The 16,382-nt window shown below is 38.6% G+C and overlaps 1 protein-coding gene across 2 annotated transcripts; it reads right to left on the bottom strand.

The window, feature by feature from the left end:
- Window positions 1-3,580: 3,580 nt before the first annotated feature.
- On the bottom strand, window positions 3,581-7,965 carry LOC309714714 (cell adhesion molecule 3-like; the record flags this gene model as incomplete). Of its 2 annotated transcripts, XM_082547364.1 has the most annotated exons (7): window positions 7,462-7,965; window positions 6,883-7,269; window positions 4,775-5,080; window positions 4,410-4,691; window positions 4,176-4,254; window positions 3,988-4,027; window positions 3,581-3,823 (listed from the first exon to the last, which is right to left on the bottom strand). In XM_082547364.1, the coding sequence occupies exons 1-7, from the start codon at window positions 7,538-7,540 to the stop codon at window positions 3,581-3,583; spliced, it is 1,416 nt and encodes a 471-aa protein (XP_082403490.1). In that variant the 5' UTR covers window positions 7,541-7,965. The 2 variants fall into 2 exon arrangements, with proteins under 2 accessions (XP_082403490.1, XP_082403489.1); XM_082547363.1 differs by lacking the exon at window positions 3,581-3,823 and having other exon boundaries at window positions 3,952-4,691; window positions 7,462-7,513; window positions 7,679-7,965.
- Window positions 7,966-16,382: the final 8,417 nt, after the last annotated feature.

The following is a 16,382-nucleotide window of genomic DNA, read 5'->3' as shown; positions in this document are numbered from 1 at the left end:
CTTGTGTTCTGGGGGCCTCTGGATGTCTGGAGTTTTGATCTCCTCCATACCTGCTTCATACACTGGAGGACGGGGCTGTGGCTCCCCACACTCCCTAGCAGATCGTTACATGGAGAAACCTTTGGAATGCAAGCATGCTGATCCACACAGGTATGCACACAGGTGTACACATGGGTATTCACAGACGTGGACTACAGCTTTCTTGGCTGCTGCCTCAAAGCACATTGTGCGCTGTCTATCTTGCGTGCTGCACAATATCGTTTATTATTTAGTAACTATTGATATCTACTGCTAGCTGGTTTATTGTGATGGTGCTTTTTTTTTTCTTATTATGTTGCTCTTTGTTGTTTGCTTTCTCTTCTGTTTTTTTTTCTCCATACAGGTGACCCAGGTGTTTTGTTTTTTTTGTTTGTTTGTTTGTTTTTCTTCCCCCCCTTCTCACCGTCTCTTCTCCCCTTTGGTTTTCTGTCTCTCCCTCTCTTTCTTTCATTCTTTCTCCCTGTCCTATCCCCCAGTCATGTCTGTCCCGTTTGTAGCAACTGAAAATAGAATGAATTCTTTATAAATAAAATTATAATAAAGGTCAATCAAATGGACCAATATGGCAAGGCCATGATGATCCACTTGGTAAAATAAATCTGCTTGGCATCTTTCTTGGCCTTAAGACAACAATTCTGATGGCTAAAGATCCAAACGGGACAAAAAAAAAAAAAAATGCACTGAGTGTGATGCAGTATGGCAACACTATTATGGGATATGCTGTGAATTTAGGTAACATTACTTAGCAGTAATGTGAGTTAATTTACTCAAGTGAAAGCTTTAAACATTAGCCTAATATATAACTAGCCAATTTAGGCTTTCTGGTTAACCCTCTCGGGTCGACGGACCCAGAGTATCTATTTCAACTTGGATCGAACGTGCGGACTTCAAACTATATACCAGTTTTTAAATTGTGTTGATAGGTCATGTAAATCTGAAGTTTTTTGGAGGGGGTTCTGAATAAAATAGTGGCGTTTACTCCGGGAAGAAACGGTATAAACGGCGTTTTCTATGGAGAGCGCTAGCAAACACGCTTTGCTTGTGAGTGAAAAAAGAGAAAGAAAAAACACTTCTTTCCTATTGGTGGAAAAATGTACCATTTCGACCAATCAAAAAATGACATGGCAACATGTGGCATTTGGTTACTTGGGAAGAGGTGGAAGTTTTAGGAGTGACCTGCGACAGAGAGAGAGTGAGCAAAAGAGAGAGAGAGAGTGTTTTGATACGTGAGAGATTTGTGATGTTTACCATGTTTGGAGTCTCAAGTTAGTGTGTTGTCTTGTGTAGTTAGTGTGTAGTGTAGTCGTTGTTTTGTTCTACTAGTGAACGTCACAGTTGCTGCAAAAAAGCCACCAAAGGCAGGTTGCAGTGTAAACGCTAGGTGACACACCTGCTGTCAGACCTGCAGGATTTATCCCTGTGCTGTTCTCATCTGTGTTATAGTGGACACAAACTATTTTTTGGAGTTGCATAAATAATTTGTGTGCCTTCTTATTTGATGCAGAACACCTGATTGTTCTGTAAATAGTTTGAAATGGTTATATAAAAAACGCCTTGGCCGTATCTTTAAGTAAATAGTACCATATAACTTTGTTATTTGCAAAACTTTTTTAAAAAAATGTACAATTTCTATTTGCATTTCAAGTTATGAAAATGTTCGTTAAACATGCTTGTGGTTTTTACAGTCAAAAATATCACTTTCTACTCGTATTTTAAATTTTGTCTGAATTTAAATAAATTGTGCTGATGCTGTTTGTCAAAATGAGAAAATAACAGATTGGCAAGATAAACCGTTTTTAAAGGTGAACTATAGAGGCAAAATCAAAAGTAGTCAAAAACGGCCAGTTATACCCTGGACCCCAGAGGGTTAAAGGCTAAAAGTAAAGTTGTCACCAAGTACTGTTTATATTTGTGTGTATTGCTGCAGCTTTTTTGAGTATTAACTTGGTGCCTTTGGGTGAAACAATGGTAATATGAGGGTATAGCCACTTGTTTCTGTGCTACCAAAGTTCCCCGGCTTTCATTCAAAATATGTTTCTAGTCAGCACCTGCACATTAAACTACTTAAACATTATAAATGTCTTCAAGCTCACACTGAGGCCTGTGGGGCACAATCAGCCACTCAGACAGTACACACATTTATATGTGTATTTGTACATGAATATTTCATACTTTAAGGCTTTCTGTTTATTTAAGGGAGATAAACAAGATACATTGGAATTGTACATAATAATAACACAGATGATAAATTCAATAGATTTTAAGTAGATGCTTGTGCATCCTTAAAGTCTTATATGTTGAACTGAACTATGTGATCTGTCCAAAGCCTCCCAGTCAGTGCTGTTCTCCATGTTCTCCTGTCTGACTGTACATGATGTTATTAGCACAAACACTTCAAAGGTGATCATTTAGGACTCCAGCAATAATACAGACAGCAATGTAGTTAGCAATAGAACAGTTTTATTGGGAATTAACTTAAAAAACAAACAAACAAACATATGTCTCCTATTTTTTGTCACACAGGAAAGAAGCATCAGTATCTGATGAGAAAACGCATTTATTTAGTTTTTTTTTTCAACAGGAGAAGAATATCTCTAACAAGTTGATTTGTTCACATTTTCACATCTTAACTTTTAAGTGAAATGTGCATTTTGAGTTTATACACTATGTATATAAGAGGACCGTTTCCTTTTGCAGTATTTTTGTGTGGTGCATTTTTAACAAAAGGGGAACAAAGGAACAAAGTTCACCTAGGATGATTTGTTTAAATGGCCTTACTGAGGTGATGCAAATTGAAACATGCATTTTAACGGGGGGGGGGGGGCTGGAAAAGCTTGAAAAGGGACGTTGAATCCTGAAAAAGGCATATGAACCCTGACAGTCTGATGCATAATGGCATCAGCTGTCCTCTCTTTAACAAAAAGCGAGCCGGCTCGTGAAAAAATACAAAAGCAAATGGCAGAGGCGCACAAAGCTGAAAACTAAACTATTACCTATACTGGGTGAACTAGGACTAGACTTGAGAAACATGAACATGATGAGACTTGAGAATTCCAGTGACATGACACAAATAAAAACAGATAAACAAAGGGAGACAGAAGATTGAAATACACAGAGGGATAATGGGGGAAGTGGAAACAGCCATTACAAAATAAACATGATGACACAAGGGAAGCAAAATGAAACACACTGGACATGGAACACAAGAATGTCAAAATAAAAGAGAGGCATAGACTGGGAAACGTGAGCTTGACACAAGTGTTGAGTGCAGAGTGCAGAAAAAACTCAAACGAAGCTGCAGCATGTGTAGGTTTTGATTTTCAGTTTTACAGAACAGAATCGGCTGACATGTGAAACCAGTTCCTTATTGAAGTGCTGAAACTTCTGCTTATTCAGATTTTTCATGAACACAAGAAAATGAAAACAGAACATGAAAAGTTGCAGGGTGTTGTTTCTTTGTCATCACTGAACTGTGAAAATGACCCACAGAAAGGCTCCATGTGTGTATGTCAACGCTGAAGTAATGTCATTTTACAACATTTTAAATTTTCTTCACCTCACTATAGACTTCCTCCTGGACATGAGGACTCTGTGTTAAGTTGTTTTCTGGCTTGCTGATTTGCACCTGTGCGTACTCTGTGTCCTGCTCCTGTCCTCTCTCCTGCACTGAGTCAGAGGATGCTTGATGCTTGGAAATGTTAATCTCACTATAATGGATGTTTTCTTCAACTTCCTCTGTTTTACTTCCTGGTTCTTCAACAACCTGCTTTTCATTTATTTGAATCTATGGAATTAAAATAATAGAATATTCCTTAAGCTGACTCTGTTATTTTTTTGTTACATTAAATGATCAGACTGCTCTGACAAAGATGCTACTGTAAATAATCACTAGAACAGTCAGTTATCCTGCAGATAGATTTTTGTTTTGTTTTGTTTTAATTCCCTTACCTGAGTCTGTTGTTGTCTTTGATGCTTTGATTTTAACCAGCTGGAAGACACAAGAGGCTGTTAAATTAACTCTACTAAATATAATTGTGAATAAAGTTAATCTGTTGGAAAACAGATATTTTAATTTGCAGATAAAATATCTTTGACACTAACAGTATGTGTTTTCTACTTTCATGTGTGATACTTACCAAACAAAGATTATCAAGCAGAGTAAGATTAAGAGTAAAATGATCCCAATAATTACACCAATATGTTGCCACAGTTTGTCTGTTGAAGCACAGAAATCATGAAGTAACAAAAAAAAAAGATTTTATGTTGACATATTGATTCAGGCTGTGCTTCGTTACTACTTGAAGTAGTTTTTTTAAATGAAAGATATAATAGATACAAAAAAGTTTTAAAAAAATGATGGGAGCACATACTTTCCTCTTTAGGCAATGGGCCTTTAACAGTCATGTTAATCTCTGCTGATGTCTGATTACCCAGATCATTAGTGGCCACACAGTAATAAACTCCTCCATCTGTTACATTGAAGCTGTAAATCTCTCCTTCAGATACTTTCACAGCTCCATCTCTGCTCTTCTTGAACCAGGTGAAGCTGCTGACTGGAGGTTTGGCTCTGCTGGAGCAGGTCAGGTTCACCCAGCTGCCTGCTGACACCAAACATGTTGGACTGATGGATGCTGAGGTGTCTTTAGGAGCATCTGGAGAGAAAAAAGAAAGAGATATCCCATACATCATTTTGTCCTTTAAGATTCAGTTCAACAACAAACTCTGATTGTCTTACATGAAACACTGAGAGTCTCTTCTGTCTCTGCTGTCTTGGTGTCGTTTCCTTGGTTCACAGGATATCTGGCAGAGCAGCTGATCTTCTTTCCATCATGTGTGTCTGACAGAGTGATGTTCTGCTGGATTTTAGTTGTAAAGCTTCCATCTGTGTTTTCCTCTATTTTGCTGTGAGAGTCTTGTTGGAGATTCCAGGTGAGTTGAGGAGGGGAGTGTGGACAGGGAGTGAGAGCTGAGCAGGTTATAGTGACAGACTCCTTCTCCTTCAGATCACCTGAGATTGTAATATTGGGCCTCCAAGGAGAATCTGTGGTTTCACATTAAACACAGTTTGTAAACTAATAATACCGTCAAGAAACAGATGAAGATCAGCCACAACAATGGATTAAAAACCAAAGTGAGGTATTGTCCTCCTTCCTGAAATCCTGCATATTTGTCTCACTTAAAAGTTTCGGATTAAAATTCAGTTTAATATTAGACAAAGATAACCTGAGTAAAAGATGGTGGTGGTTGTGTTATGGTCTGTGACTCAAAAAAATAAAAAGTAAAAAAAAAACCCTGAATGAAGGTGACGTTTATCACGTGAAATCCAAAATTAAATGTAATGCTTTGATTTTAAACAAGTTGTTCATGCTTGGAAAATGTAGCTGAATAAAATTATTAAGCAAAGAAGAGGGAACCAAAATTCTTCAATAGCACTGTGAATGACTCATTACCAGCTATCAAAAACACTTGCAGTTCTTGCTGCCAAGACATTTAAGTATTAACACAGGGGCTTGGATAACATTTTTCCTTAAAAATAAAATCATCATTCAAAAACTGCAATTTTTATTCAGTCTTTGTCTTATCATAAAATATTATTTCAGTTGAAACATGCAGAAGTGACAAATATGCAAATGCCGTTTTAGTTTTTAATCACTAACAGACAGGATTCTTCCTTTTATGTCCCCTGTAAGTGCAGGAAAGGTTGGGGAAGAGATGTAGAGAGAGACTTGTGTCAAGACGTTAGTTTGTTGAACAGTAACTTGTGAAATTTCCATGGAAACCAGACTATTTATGTCACGGTACTGGGTACCGTGTGTATGTTGTTAATGTGTCATTTTGTATTAATTTGTGTTCTAGTTTCAGTTTAGCTCATCCAGTCAATTTCTAGGTTGCCATTAGTCCTTTGTTTCTTAATTTCTTTGTGTCATCTTTCCCTGTGTTAAAACTCCCCTTGTTGTTTATTGTTTGTTATTGGTCATGTTTCTTGGCTGTCTGGTTAATGTTGTCAAGTTTGTGTCATGCCTGCGTCTTGTCATGTTTTCCTGTTTATTGTGAAAGTCCAGTTTCCATGTCTTTGTGTTTTTGGTTTACATTTCCTGTGTATCATTATGTTCATCCTAGTCAGCTATTTCCTCATGTGTCTCCACTCCCCCTAATCACATTATGTGTATATTTAAGTCCTTTGTCTCTTAATGTTTTTTGTCAGGTCGTCTGTTATCTTTGCCACAGGTTTTACAGTTTTACCCTCATTGTTTCAGCGTGTTTCATAGCATCCCTAGTTACTCTGTATTCATAGTATTTCATAATCTTTTCACAGAGTGTCATTGTCTTTTAGTTTATACAGTGTTCATAGTCCCCTTAGTTTTCCCAGTTTCAGTGTGTCTCTAGAGTTGTTCTCATGCCATCAGCCACAATAAAGGCTCGCTTTATTTTTGGAAACTTAGTTCTGTCTTCACCGTGTCTGCTTTTGGATCTACCTCATCTACACACCAGCACACCCTGCCGTGACAATTTAAACATAACAAAAAATCATAAATATGCTTTTAAACAGTGACTTTTTCTTTGTATGCAGGATTTCTTCTCTTTTGTTTTTTATTTTATTTTTTTTTCTGTCTTTACTACAGTTTTTTTTACTGATTCCCAATTTTACTGCTCACAATAAAGACCCCAGAAGACTAATTATTGTCCTGAGCCGCCTTAATTTTCCGAGTTTCCAGCTAAACACAAAACACTTAAATGTGCTCATTTCTGTTACATTTGTTCATAATTTATTTTTTAGTTGTTTCGAATAAAAGCTGCAGCTGATTATACTTTGTTTATAGAAATTAGAGGAAACTTTCTTACCTTTAATTGTTATTTGAAGAGGATCACAAACAGCTGTTGCCATGAATGCTGAGTTCATAATTCTGAAGTAGTATGTGTTTGTATAATTTGTGATTAAATTGGAAAACAGAGTGGTGCAGTTTCTCTGTGTCAGGTTTCCTGTAATATTCATTGGATAGATGTTAACTGTCTTACTGCTGTTGAAGATCACGTTTTCTGGATGACTTTTCAAATCAGTATGATTATTTTTAATCCACACTGCAAGCACAGGTCTTGTGCTGTCAAACTTTTCTGATCCAGCATCACTAAAGTTACATGGGATTTGTAAACAAGATCCACTCAGAGCCTCCATCTCTGTTGGTGCAGTGATGAACAGGTGTGTGTTTGGAGGACAAGCAGCCACAGTGCCTGAAAAACAGAATATCATGAAAATATAGAAATGTAGATAAAGAGAAAATCCATGATGAACAATCTGACTTTAAGAGTCGTGGGTTTGCTTTTTATCTCTTGTTCTTTCAACATCCTCAGATACTTGACTTTGTCAAGTATCTGTCTGCTCTGATCTAACAGACTGTAAATGACTGAAATGAGATGGCTCACTTGGAATAATGAGGAAACTCAGTAGCATGATGTCTGTCATAAAACCCATCACCTGGAAAAACATGAAGAAAAGAATCATTACACAAATAAGACACAAAAACAGGAACTTGCCTCATTTTGTAAAGCACATACAAAACAAAAACTAAAAAAATCAAATAAAGCCTTTTTTTTTCATTGCAATGCACAAAATTAATAAACTGAATGAATGTTTTCTTACCAAATGATCAGTCTGCTACACAGGAGAGACGACAACGTAAAAGTCAGTGTGTGATTTTAGCAGTGCGAGTGAAACACTTCTCTGTTTAGATGTTGTAATGTCAAAGCAAACAGACCTGTGATAATTTTGGTTTTCTGTTGTTCGTTAATCGGTCAGTCTGCTTTTTATGTTCCCATCATGCACTCTGTTGACACTTCAGATGCTGCCACTCCCACCTGCCTGTAGATTCACCTGACACTCCACTCACATGCAAACATATTCCTCATTCTCTCAGTAGTTCCCTTCCATGTACGCCTCCCTTGGCTTTGTCTGTTCTGAGTTTTTTGAGACTGACCTTAGTGTCCGTGTGTTTGTTTTATTTTATTTGCTAAATAAGGACATTTCATTTTTATTTGTATCTAAAAATATTTTAGAAAAAATGGGGGGGGGGGGGGGGGGGGGGTTCTTACAGCAACAGAATAATTGCCAAACAGCTATTACCCAAAAACATAGTATCTACATGGTGTACACTGTATTTTCCACACAAAAAAGAAAGAAAGGAAAATAGAGGACAAAAGTGGCATGCCTTAAAAAAAATCTGCAGCACTTTCACAAAAGATTGCCAAATTAATGTCCATGTGGCAGGGGTGTGGTCTCTAGCCTGCTGCTGCTGAGCGTATGGGGCACTGCTGGGATGTCAAAGTGGACAGGTGATTTTGATGGGATTAGTGACTCTCTTCCCTTTTTATAGTGACAGAGGAGACTGGCAAGAGGTGAGTGTATAAGTATAACAATCAAATCATTTTCATTCTACTTATGTTGTGTAAATATCGACACCAAGTTCTTTTAATTCCTCAGAGGCATTCGATGGAAGACAAAACACTGCTCAGTTGACCATTTAACTCTTTATTTCTCTTTCATACTACTTCTAGACGGGAGATGCGTCCTGCATGACACACTGCCACGGATCTCAAAATGTTGGTGTGCCCCTAAAAGTTTTATTACAGAAGCTCTCTCATTCTAGTCTAAAAAACAGTGTCCCATTAACTTTCCACTAGAGATGGTCCCCTCTTATCTGCATTTTCCCAGGCAAGCATGAGTGAGAGTCTGCAGCTTTGTACTCACGAGGACACATGTTCACATGCCTTTTTTTTTCAGGGCTGTGTACTTAATACTACACTTTATAACTATATAACACTTATTAATAAAAAAGCATAGCATTATTGAGGCACTGCAAATTATTTAATCCCAACAGTTGCTAACCTACTCTGAGCTAATACTGATTGTGATGGACCGAGTTGAAAAACAGGAGGAGCCCAGGAATTATTAGAAAAATATAGTTTCCATTTATTTAACCCCCAAAAATTATATTTATAAGCATAATAAATGTTGAGCTCATAAAAGAGGTCAAAGAAACAAAACTGAACTCAGGCAAAGACTGCAACCTTAACAAACCAAATGACTGCCCAAACATACATAACTGACCTAAACATGAAATGACATACAAGGGTATATATAATGGCTGATCAGACCATTGTGACACATGAGGGGTAACAAACAAAACACAATCATAAATCACAAACGATGCAGTACAATCTAGTTTGTTAATAAACTAAACACTAAAGAAGAAAATCAAAAACCCCATTAAACCCTAAACTCAAATAATTAATTAAATACAAATACTTTGTTTTTAAAGTAAAGAAAACACACATTCCCCCTTCAGCAGGAAGTGGTGGTGTGGTCCAATTATCTTCCTTCATATTTAATGGTTTCAAACCCTGGCTACCATCTTTTGTCCAGCAACTCCCAGGGATGATGGCAGGTAAGAAATAAAAAGACAAAAGTTAGTCAGAAAGCAAAGAAATGAAGTAGTATGAATACATAAGTAAACTAAATGTGCGCGCTTACAAATAGAACAAATGTATCCAAACCAATCAATAAAGTTATTGGAAACTAAAATGTATTACTATGTTCAAATGAATGAAAATACAAAAGTTACCGACTTTAGAGTGTGGCCACGGGTTTGGCCATCACACTGATTTTATTCTGATCCTTTGGAGGAGAAAGTTTGGAGAACAAAGCAAACCAAATCCAAAGATGCACGTATCACTGTGTCCCGAGTTGATGATGATCACCCAATAAGAAAGCAGCATCCCCTGGGCATTCAGTGGAAAAATGATGCAAAACAAAATCCTTCTAAATTAATCATCTAACACAGCAAGAATTGAGAGGATAAAGCAAAAAATATACTAAACAAAATTGCAAGTTCACAGTTTGAACAGCGGTTGATCCCTCTGGTTTCTCTGCTGGAATTTTTAGCTGTGAATGTGTGAACAAGCAGCTTTCTTTCAGATTAAGCTCTGGAGCCGGGGAGCATGTTGGTCCAACAAATCACAAAAGTGGTTCTTCAGGTAAAGGTGTGTAATCCTGTGGAATTATACACAGATGTGAACACACAGGATAAATTTACATTTACAAGTTTCAATTAATCTACAAATCTCTGCAAAGTACATCAAAATCCTTACACTACAAAGGAATAACTTGTTCAGACAGGCCAGATAACAGAAGTCAATATAAAATACATCTTGTTAGATACATCTATATACATTTTTACCTGAGACTCCAGAGTAAGCCAGCGATCCAGGATCTGACCCACTGGTAGGTCATCACTGATAATCTCTTTGATTCGCAAGGCCAAAGTGGTTTGCATCAGCTTTGTAATCAGGACAGGATTCTTTTTACTTTTCTTGACTTCATCTATAATCTGTAGTCTTAGCTGATCAAGGCGAACAGCAACTTCACCCCAGAAAATTTACTTCTGCCCTGGCATGGACATAACAGTAAAACACAGAAGACAAGACAGACTAACCAGAGAACATAAAAGACACATGACCAGATAGACGTAGATGAAATATAAGTGTGAAGTAGTGCAGCAGTGCAGCAGTGCACATTGATTCAACAATTTATCCACAAGGCAGTTTATAATCTGCAAATCCAGAAACACCTTCTAAAGACTCTTAAAATAGTAAGAGATTAGAAAAGTAAGAGCAGCACCTCTGCTGGGACTAATAATGTGTTATACTAAATGTCTTGATGCATTCTCAATCATCCAGGTAAATAAATTTCCAAAACACCAAAAGTTGATTCTGTTCATGGAAAATGAGTATAACAGAAGCAGCTGACTCACAAAAGCTGCAGCTGATTTTTCTTTATTCTTTTTAGAATGAGAGGAAACTTTCTTACCTTTAATTGTTATTTGAAGAGGATCACAAACAGCTGTACATCTGTAGGGCAAGTTCACGATTCTGAAGTAGTATGTGTTTGTATAATCTGTGGTTAAAGTGGAAAACAGAGTGGTGCAGTTTTTTTTTGTCAAATCTCCTGTAATGTTCATTGGATAGATGTAAACTGTCCCACTGCTGTTGAAGATCACATTGTTTGGATTATTGCCAAATTCATAATTATTTTTAATCCACGCTCCAAACACAGGTCTTGTGCTGTCAAACTTTGGCTGCTTGTCCTGATCCTACAAACCTCTTCATCACTGCACCAACAGAGATGGAAGCTCTGAGTGGATCTTGTTTACAAATCCCATGCAACTTTAGTGCTGCTGGACCAGTAAAGTGCCTGAAAAACAGAATATCATTAAAATATAGAAATGTAGATAAAGAGAAAATTCATGATGAACAATTTGACTTTAAGAGTCGTGGGTTTGCTTTTTATCTCTTGTTCTGTCAACATCTTCAGTATAAAATGTGTGACTGTAAAGTATCTCTTTCTGCACTGATCTGTCAGACAGTAAATGACTGAAACTAGATGGCTCACTTGGAATAATGAGGAGACTCAGTAACGTGATGTCTGTCATAAAACCCATCACCTGGAAAAACATGAAGAAAGAAATAATTACACAAATAAGAAACAAAAACAGGAATTTACCTCATTTTGTAAAGTACTTAAAAAAGAAAAAACAAGAAAAAAACACCATTAAGTAAAGCCTTTTTTCATTACCAGGCACAAAATTTGTAACCTGTATGAATGTTTTCTTACCAAATGATCAGACACAGAGGAGAGACGACAAAGTAAAAGTCACTGTGTGATTTCTGCAGAGACAGCGAGTGAAACACTCTGTTTGGATGTTGTAATGTCAAAGCAAACAGACCTGTGATTGGATTTCTGTCTTTCTTTTTTCAGTCAGTCTGCTTTTTATGTTCCCATCATGCACTCTGCTGTCATTTTAGAAAGCTGCAACTCCCACCTGCCTCTAGATTCATCTGTTCTGAACCCTCCACTCACATGCAAACATATTCCTCAATCTCTCAGTAGTTCCCTTGAACATGAAGCAGTTTATGTACTCTCCTTTGGCATTGTCTGTTCTGCTTTGTTCTTATCAGTTCTGATATGTGTTTTCTGAGACCAGTGGCTATTTTGAGCTTTCGGTCCATGTTTGTGTGTGTGTGTGTGTGTGTGTGTGTGTGTGTGTGTGTGTGTGTGTGTGTGTTTTAATATAGAAGTTAGGACTCTGCATTTTTATTTTTATTTTAAGGTACGGTTTTTTGTTTTGTTTTACAAAATAATTGCAATAGAGCCAATTACCCAAAAACATAGTATCAATTCAGTGTATGCCCCCCCCCCCCCCCCCCTTCCCCCAAAAAAGAAAACAGAGGACAAAGTGGCACTTCAAAAAAAGAATCTGTAACAGAGGGGAAAAAATTCTCCCTTTACGATTTCACGATTTTTGATGGGACTAATGACTCTCTCCCCTTCTTATTGTTATGCAGGAGACTGGCGAGAGGTGTGTGTAGTGGAGAGTGCTTGTTGTATAAAAATAAATCTTAAAGCCACTGTGTGGGTCCAGTCATTTCACAGTTTGCAGGTAGAAATTGTATTGATGCACTTTAGCAGGACCAACGCAAATTATAACTACCAAATAATTTTAATTCTACTTACTAACCTACTCTGAGCTAATAGTGATTTTATTCTGATCCTTTGGAGGCGAAAGGTTGGAGAGGACAAAGCAATCACCCAACAGGAAACAACATCCCCTGGGCACTCAGTGGAAGTATGATGCAAATCAAAATCTTTCAAAATTAATCATCTAACGTGGCAAGAATTGAGATGAAAAAGCCAAAAATATACAAAACAATGTTCACAGTTTGAACAGTGGTTGATCTCTTTGGTTTCTCTGCTGGAATTTTTAGCTTTGAATGTCTGAAATCGAATCTTCAGAATTTCTCACTGAAGATCTCACAGAAGACAAAAAGGAAGAACCCCATATGCATTCTTCATGTTCATTTTATACTTATACACCCTTCCTTCCCCCTCTCTTACTGGAAGCCAGATGTCATTTACTGCGATGACAAATGGACTCATCCATGGTGACATCCAGTCACTTTGTAACTGCTGTTACTAACACTAGGCATGTAGAAGTGTGGGGAAGCAGTGGAAAGTGTAATTAACATGGCAAGGAAATAGTTGGCGGACATCATTAGAAAGTGAGCAATTCAAATAGGTCTATTTGTGTTGGCTTTCATCTTTTCTTGGTGCTGTCGGCTCCATCTTCATACCTAAATACTAAAAAGATGTTGTGTGAATAGAGATCTGTATTGTTGTGTAGGACTGTACCCTATGAGTTTATATTGTTAAATAATAATAAATAATCAATGAGACAGTGCTTTTTAGTTCATTTCACAGAGAAATGCAAAAGTAATGTAAGGAGTAGTGTAACTAATTACTTTCTCCTGGGAGTAATTGAAGTTGAATGATGATTTATGATTTATTTTGGTGCTGAAAGGACCACAGTGATAGAAATATACATTTAAATGCCTGCTTTGGTGCAAGTGGCTCAACTGATAATTGACTCATTAAATTAAAGCAGAAACATTTAAGCACATTGAGAAAGCTGGTCAACAGGAAGCTGCAGGTAAAGTTCCTGCAACCTGTGTTAATACAGGCACTCAGTCATGTGGTTTGCCATTCTGTGTATTAGTACCTCTTGGAAACACCAAATATTCTGTAATTTCTTCTTCTGTTTTCTGGTTTAATTTATTGAATACATTTCATTTGCAGAAGGCTAATTTGTTAGGAGTTGCTCTGATGTCCCTTTTTTGGATTTTTAGCGCCACCTTCAGGCTCCAACATGCTTTGCTTCTGTTTTTTCTTCAGTCTTTAAACTGACCACAAAACCACAAAACTGAAACAGAGCACATGTGTATGATTTCCCCATTCCACCTATCTTTCTTTCAGGCAACTTCCCAGCTACTCTTTCCAGATGCTCTTCCTAACATAGTAGGCTAGAACCAGGTCATTCTCTCCAAACTTTGAAATCTGAATTTCAATAGTCTCTATCTTTGGTTCAACAGACTCCACTGTCTTGGACTTCAGCTGGTGGCAATAGTTCTTGACCTGCTTTCAAGGTCCACAACAAGCTTTAGCGTCACTCTGAGCAGAGGGTATAGAAGATGAGAGACAAACTCATCAAACTCACAGAGCAGAACAACAACTAATGTCACAAACCCTTTTAATGAAAGGTTTCTAAGATGGCTGTCTTCCATTTGTAGTGTTGTCCCATCCTGTTTCAGAGTGACACTGAAAAATGTATTTGTAAAAGTATTTGGCTTTTCTAAGCTTTACTACTGTAATTCTTTATAATCTGTACTAGCAGATATTACCATACTACATGTCAAACTAAAATAGAAAATATGAAATCTATAAGCCTGACACACACTTACTACTGTTCTGAATGTGATACAATGCTACGATTAATATTTGTACATAAGCTCCAGTAATGGGCAAGAGTTTTGTATATGCTAGTGGTTGTTAAGTTAAAAAAAAATAGTTTATGCAAAAATACATATTTAATTTTGGGATTTTTTTTCTTGCAACAGGTTGGATGTCATGTTCTATTTTTGCCAGTAGGTGGTGGTAATAGGTGTTCAGTGACTGCTTCGTTTTAACTAATGGAGGGAGTTTGAAGGTTCAGTTTGTTCCACGACTGCATTTCACTCACTGCCTCTGTCTGTATCTCTGTCACTGCAAGACAAACACGGACCGAGAAGTCAGCGCTCTCAGGAGGCCGACAAACACAGAAGATTAAACATTTAAAAAGACACCAACTCGTCCACAGTGAACTGAGACCATTCAGTTGTGACTTGTGTGGAAAGTCTTTTACTGAGTCTGGAACCTTAAAAAGACCCAAACTCCTCCAGGGCACAGTTCAACCTACAGCTGTGATCAGTGTGGCAGAGCTTTGGCTCGCATCTGCAACATGCGGAGTCATCAAGTTATACCCTATGGAGTTAAACCATACAGCTGTGACTTCCCTGGACAAACTTTCCGCTGGCTACTGAGATGAAAGCTACATGTTCACACCGGGTATGATGTGTACTGCTGTGATCAGTGTGACAAACAGTTTGCAACAGACTCCCACTTAAAACCCCACGTTTACCCACACTGAGGAGAGGCCTTATAAATTGGACCTGTGTGAGAAGACTTTTAAAGATCCAGTTTCACTTAAAGAAGTTTATTACTTACCCAGTTTATTACTGGCTAATGTGCAGTCTCTGGAGAACAAGCTGTGCGAGCTTCGGGCACGGATCTCATTCCAGCGAGAGATGCGGGACTGCTGCGTGATCTGCCTCACAGAAACCTGGCTATCGAACAAGGTACCGGACTCCGCAATACAACTACCGGGGTTCTCCATGCATCGCGCGGACAGGTCACAGGATCTTACTGGGAAAAGCAGAGGCGGTGGTGTGTGTTTCATGATCAACAACAGCTGGTGTGATTATGCGAACGTGCACCCGGTCAAATCCTTCTGCTCACCGGACCTAGAGTACCTGATGATTAAGTGCCGGCCATTCTGGCTACCGAGGGAATTTACAGCAGTGATTATTACGGCTGTTTACATTCCCCCACAAGCCGACACTGACCGAGCACTCAGGGAACTGTACAGCACGATCAGCAGCGAGGAAACCGCACACCCAGAGGCGGCGTTTATCACGGCCGGAGACTTTAATAAGGGAAACCTGAAGAAAGTCTCACCCAAACTCCACCAACACATCCACTTTAACACTCGTGGAGATCGGCTACTCGACCACTGCTACACTTCTTTCCGGGATGCGTACAAAGCCCTCCCCCGCGCCCCATTCGGCCAATCAGATCACCGCTCCATCCTGCTCCTGCCCGCCTACAGGCAGAAGCTGAAACAGGAAGCTCCAACCCGGAGGGCGGTGCACTGTTGGACGGACCAATCGGAGTCTGCGCTGCAGGACTGTTTTGACTGGGAAATGTTTCACGTGGCTGCTAGGGACATTGATGAATACACAGACTCAGTCTGCGGATTTATCAGGAAATGCGTGGAAGATGTCGTCCCATCCAGAACAGTTAAATCCTTCCCAAATCAAAAACCCTGGATTAACGGAGATGTTCGCGCGGCACTGGCGGCACGGAGCACCGCCTTTGCCTCCGCGAACACATCGGACTACAAACACGCACATTACCAACTCCGGAAGACGATCAAAGCAGCCAAACGTGAGTACAGGGACAGGGTGGAGCAACAGTTTGACAACCCTCGGAGTATGTGGCAGGGACTAAACACGATCACAGACTTTAGAGGGAAAACCAGCACACCGCAGACCACGGCCTCTCTGTGTGAGGATCTAAACGTATTCTACGCTAGATTCGACACAGCGAACACCATGAGACCGGACAGTGTGCGCACCGCGGA

This window comes from Aulonocara stuartgranti (genome assembly GCF_965226115.1).
Source record: "Aulonocara stuartgranti genome assembly, chromosome: 9".
In the NCBI taxonomy this organism is placed as follows: Eukaryota; Metazoa; Chordata; class Actinopteri; order Cichliformes; family Cichlidae; genus Aulonocara; species Aulonocara stuartgranti.
The sequence above is the reverse complement of the archived record's forward strand: the minus strand, read 5'-3'. Positions and strand labels throughout refer to the sequence as shown.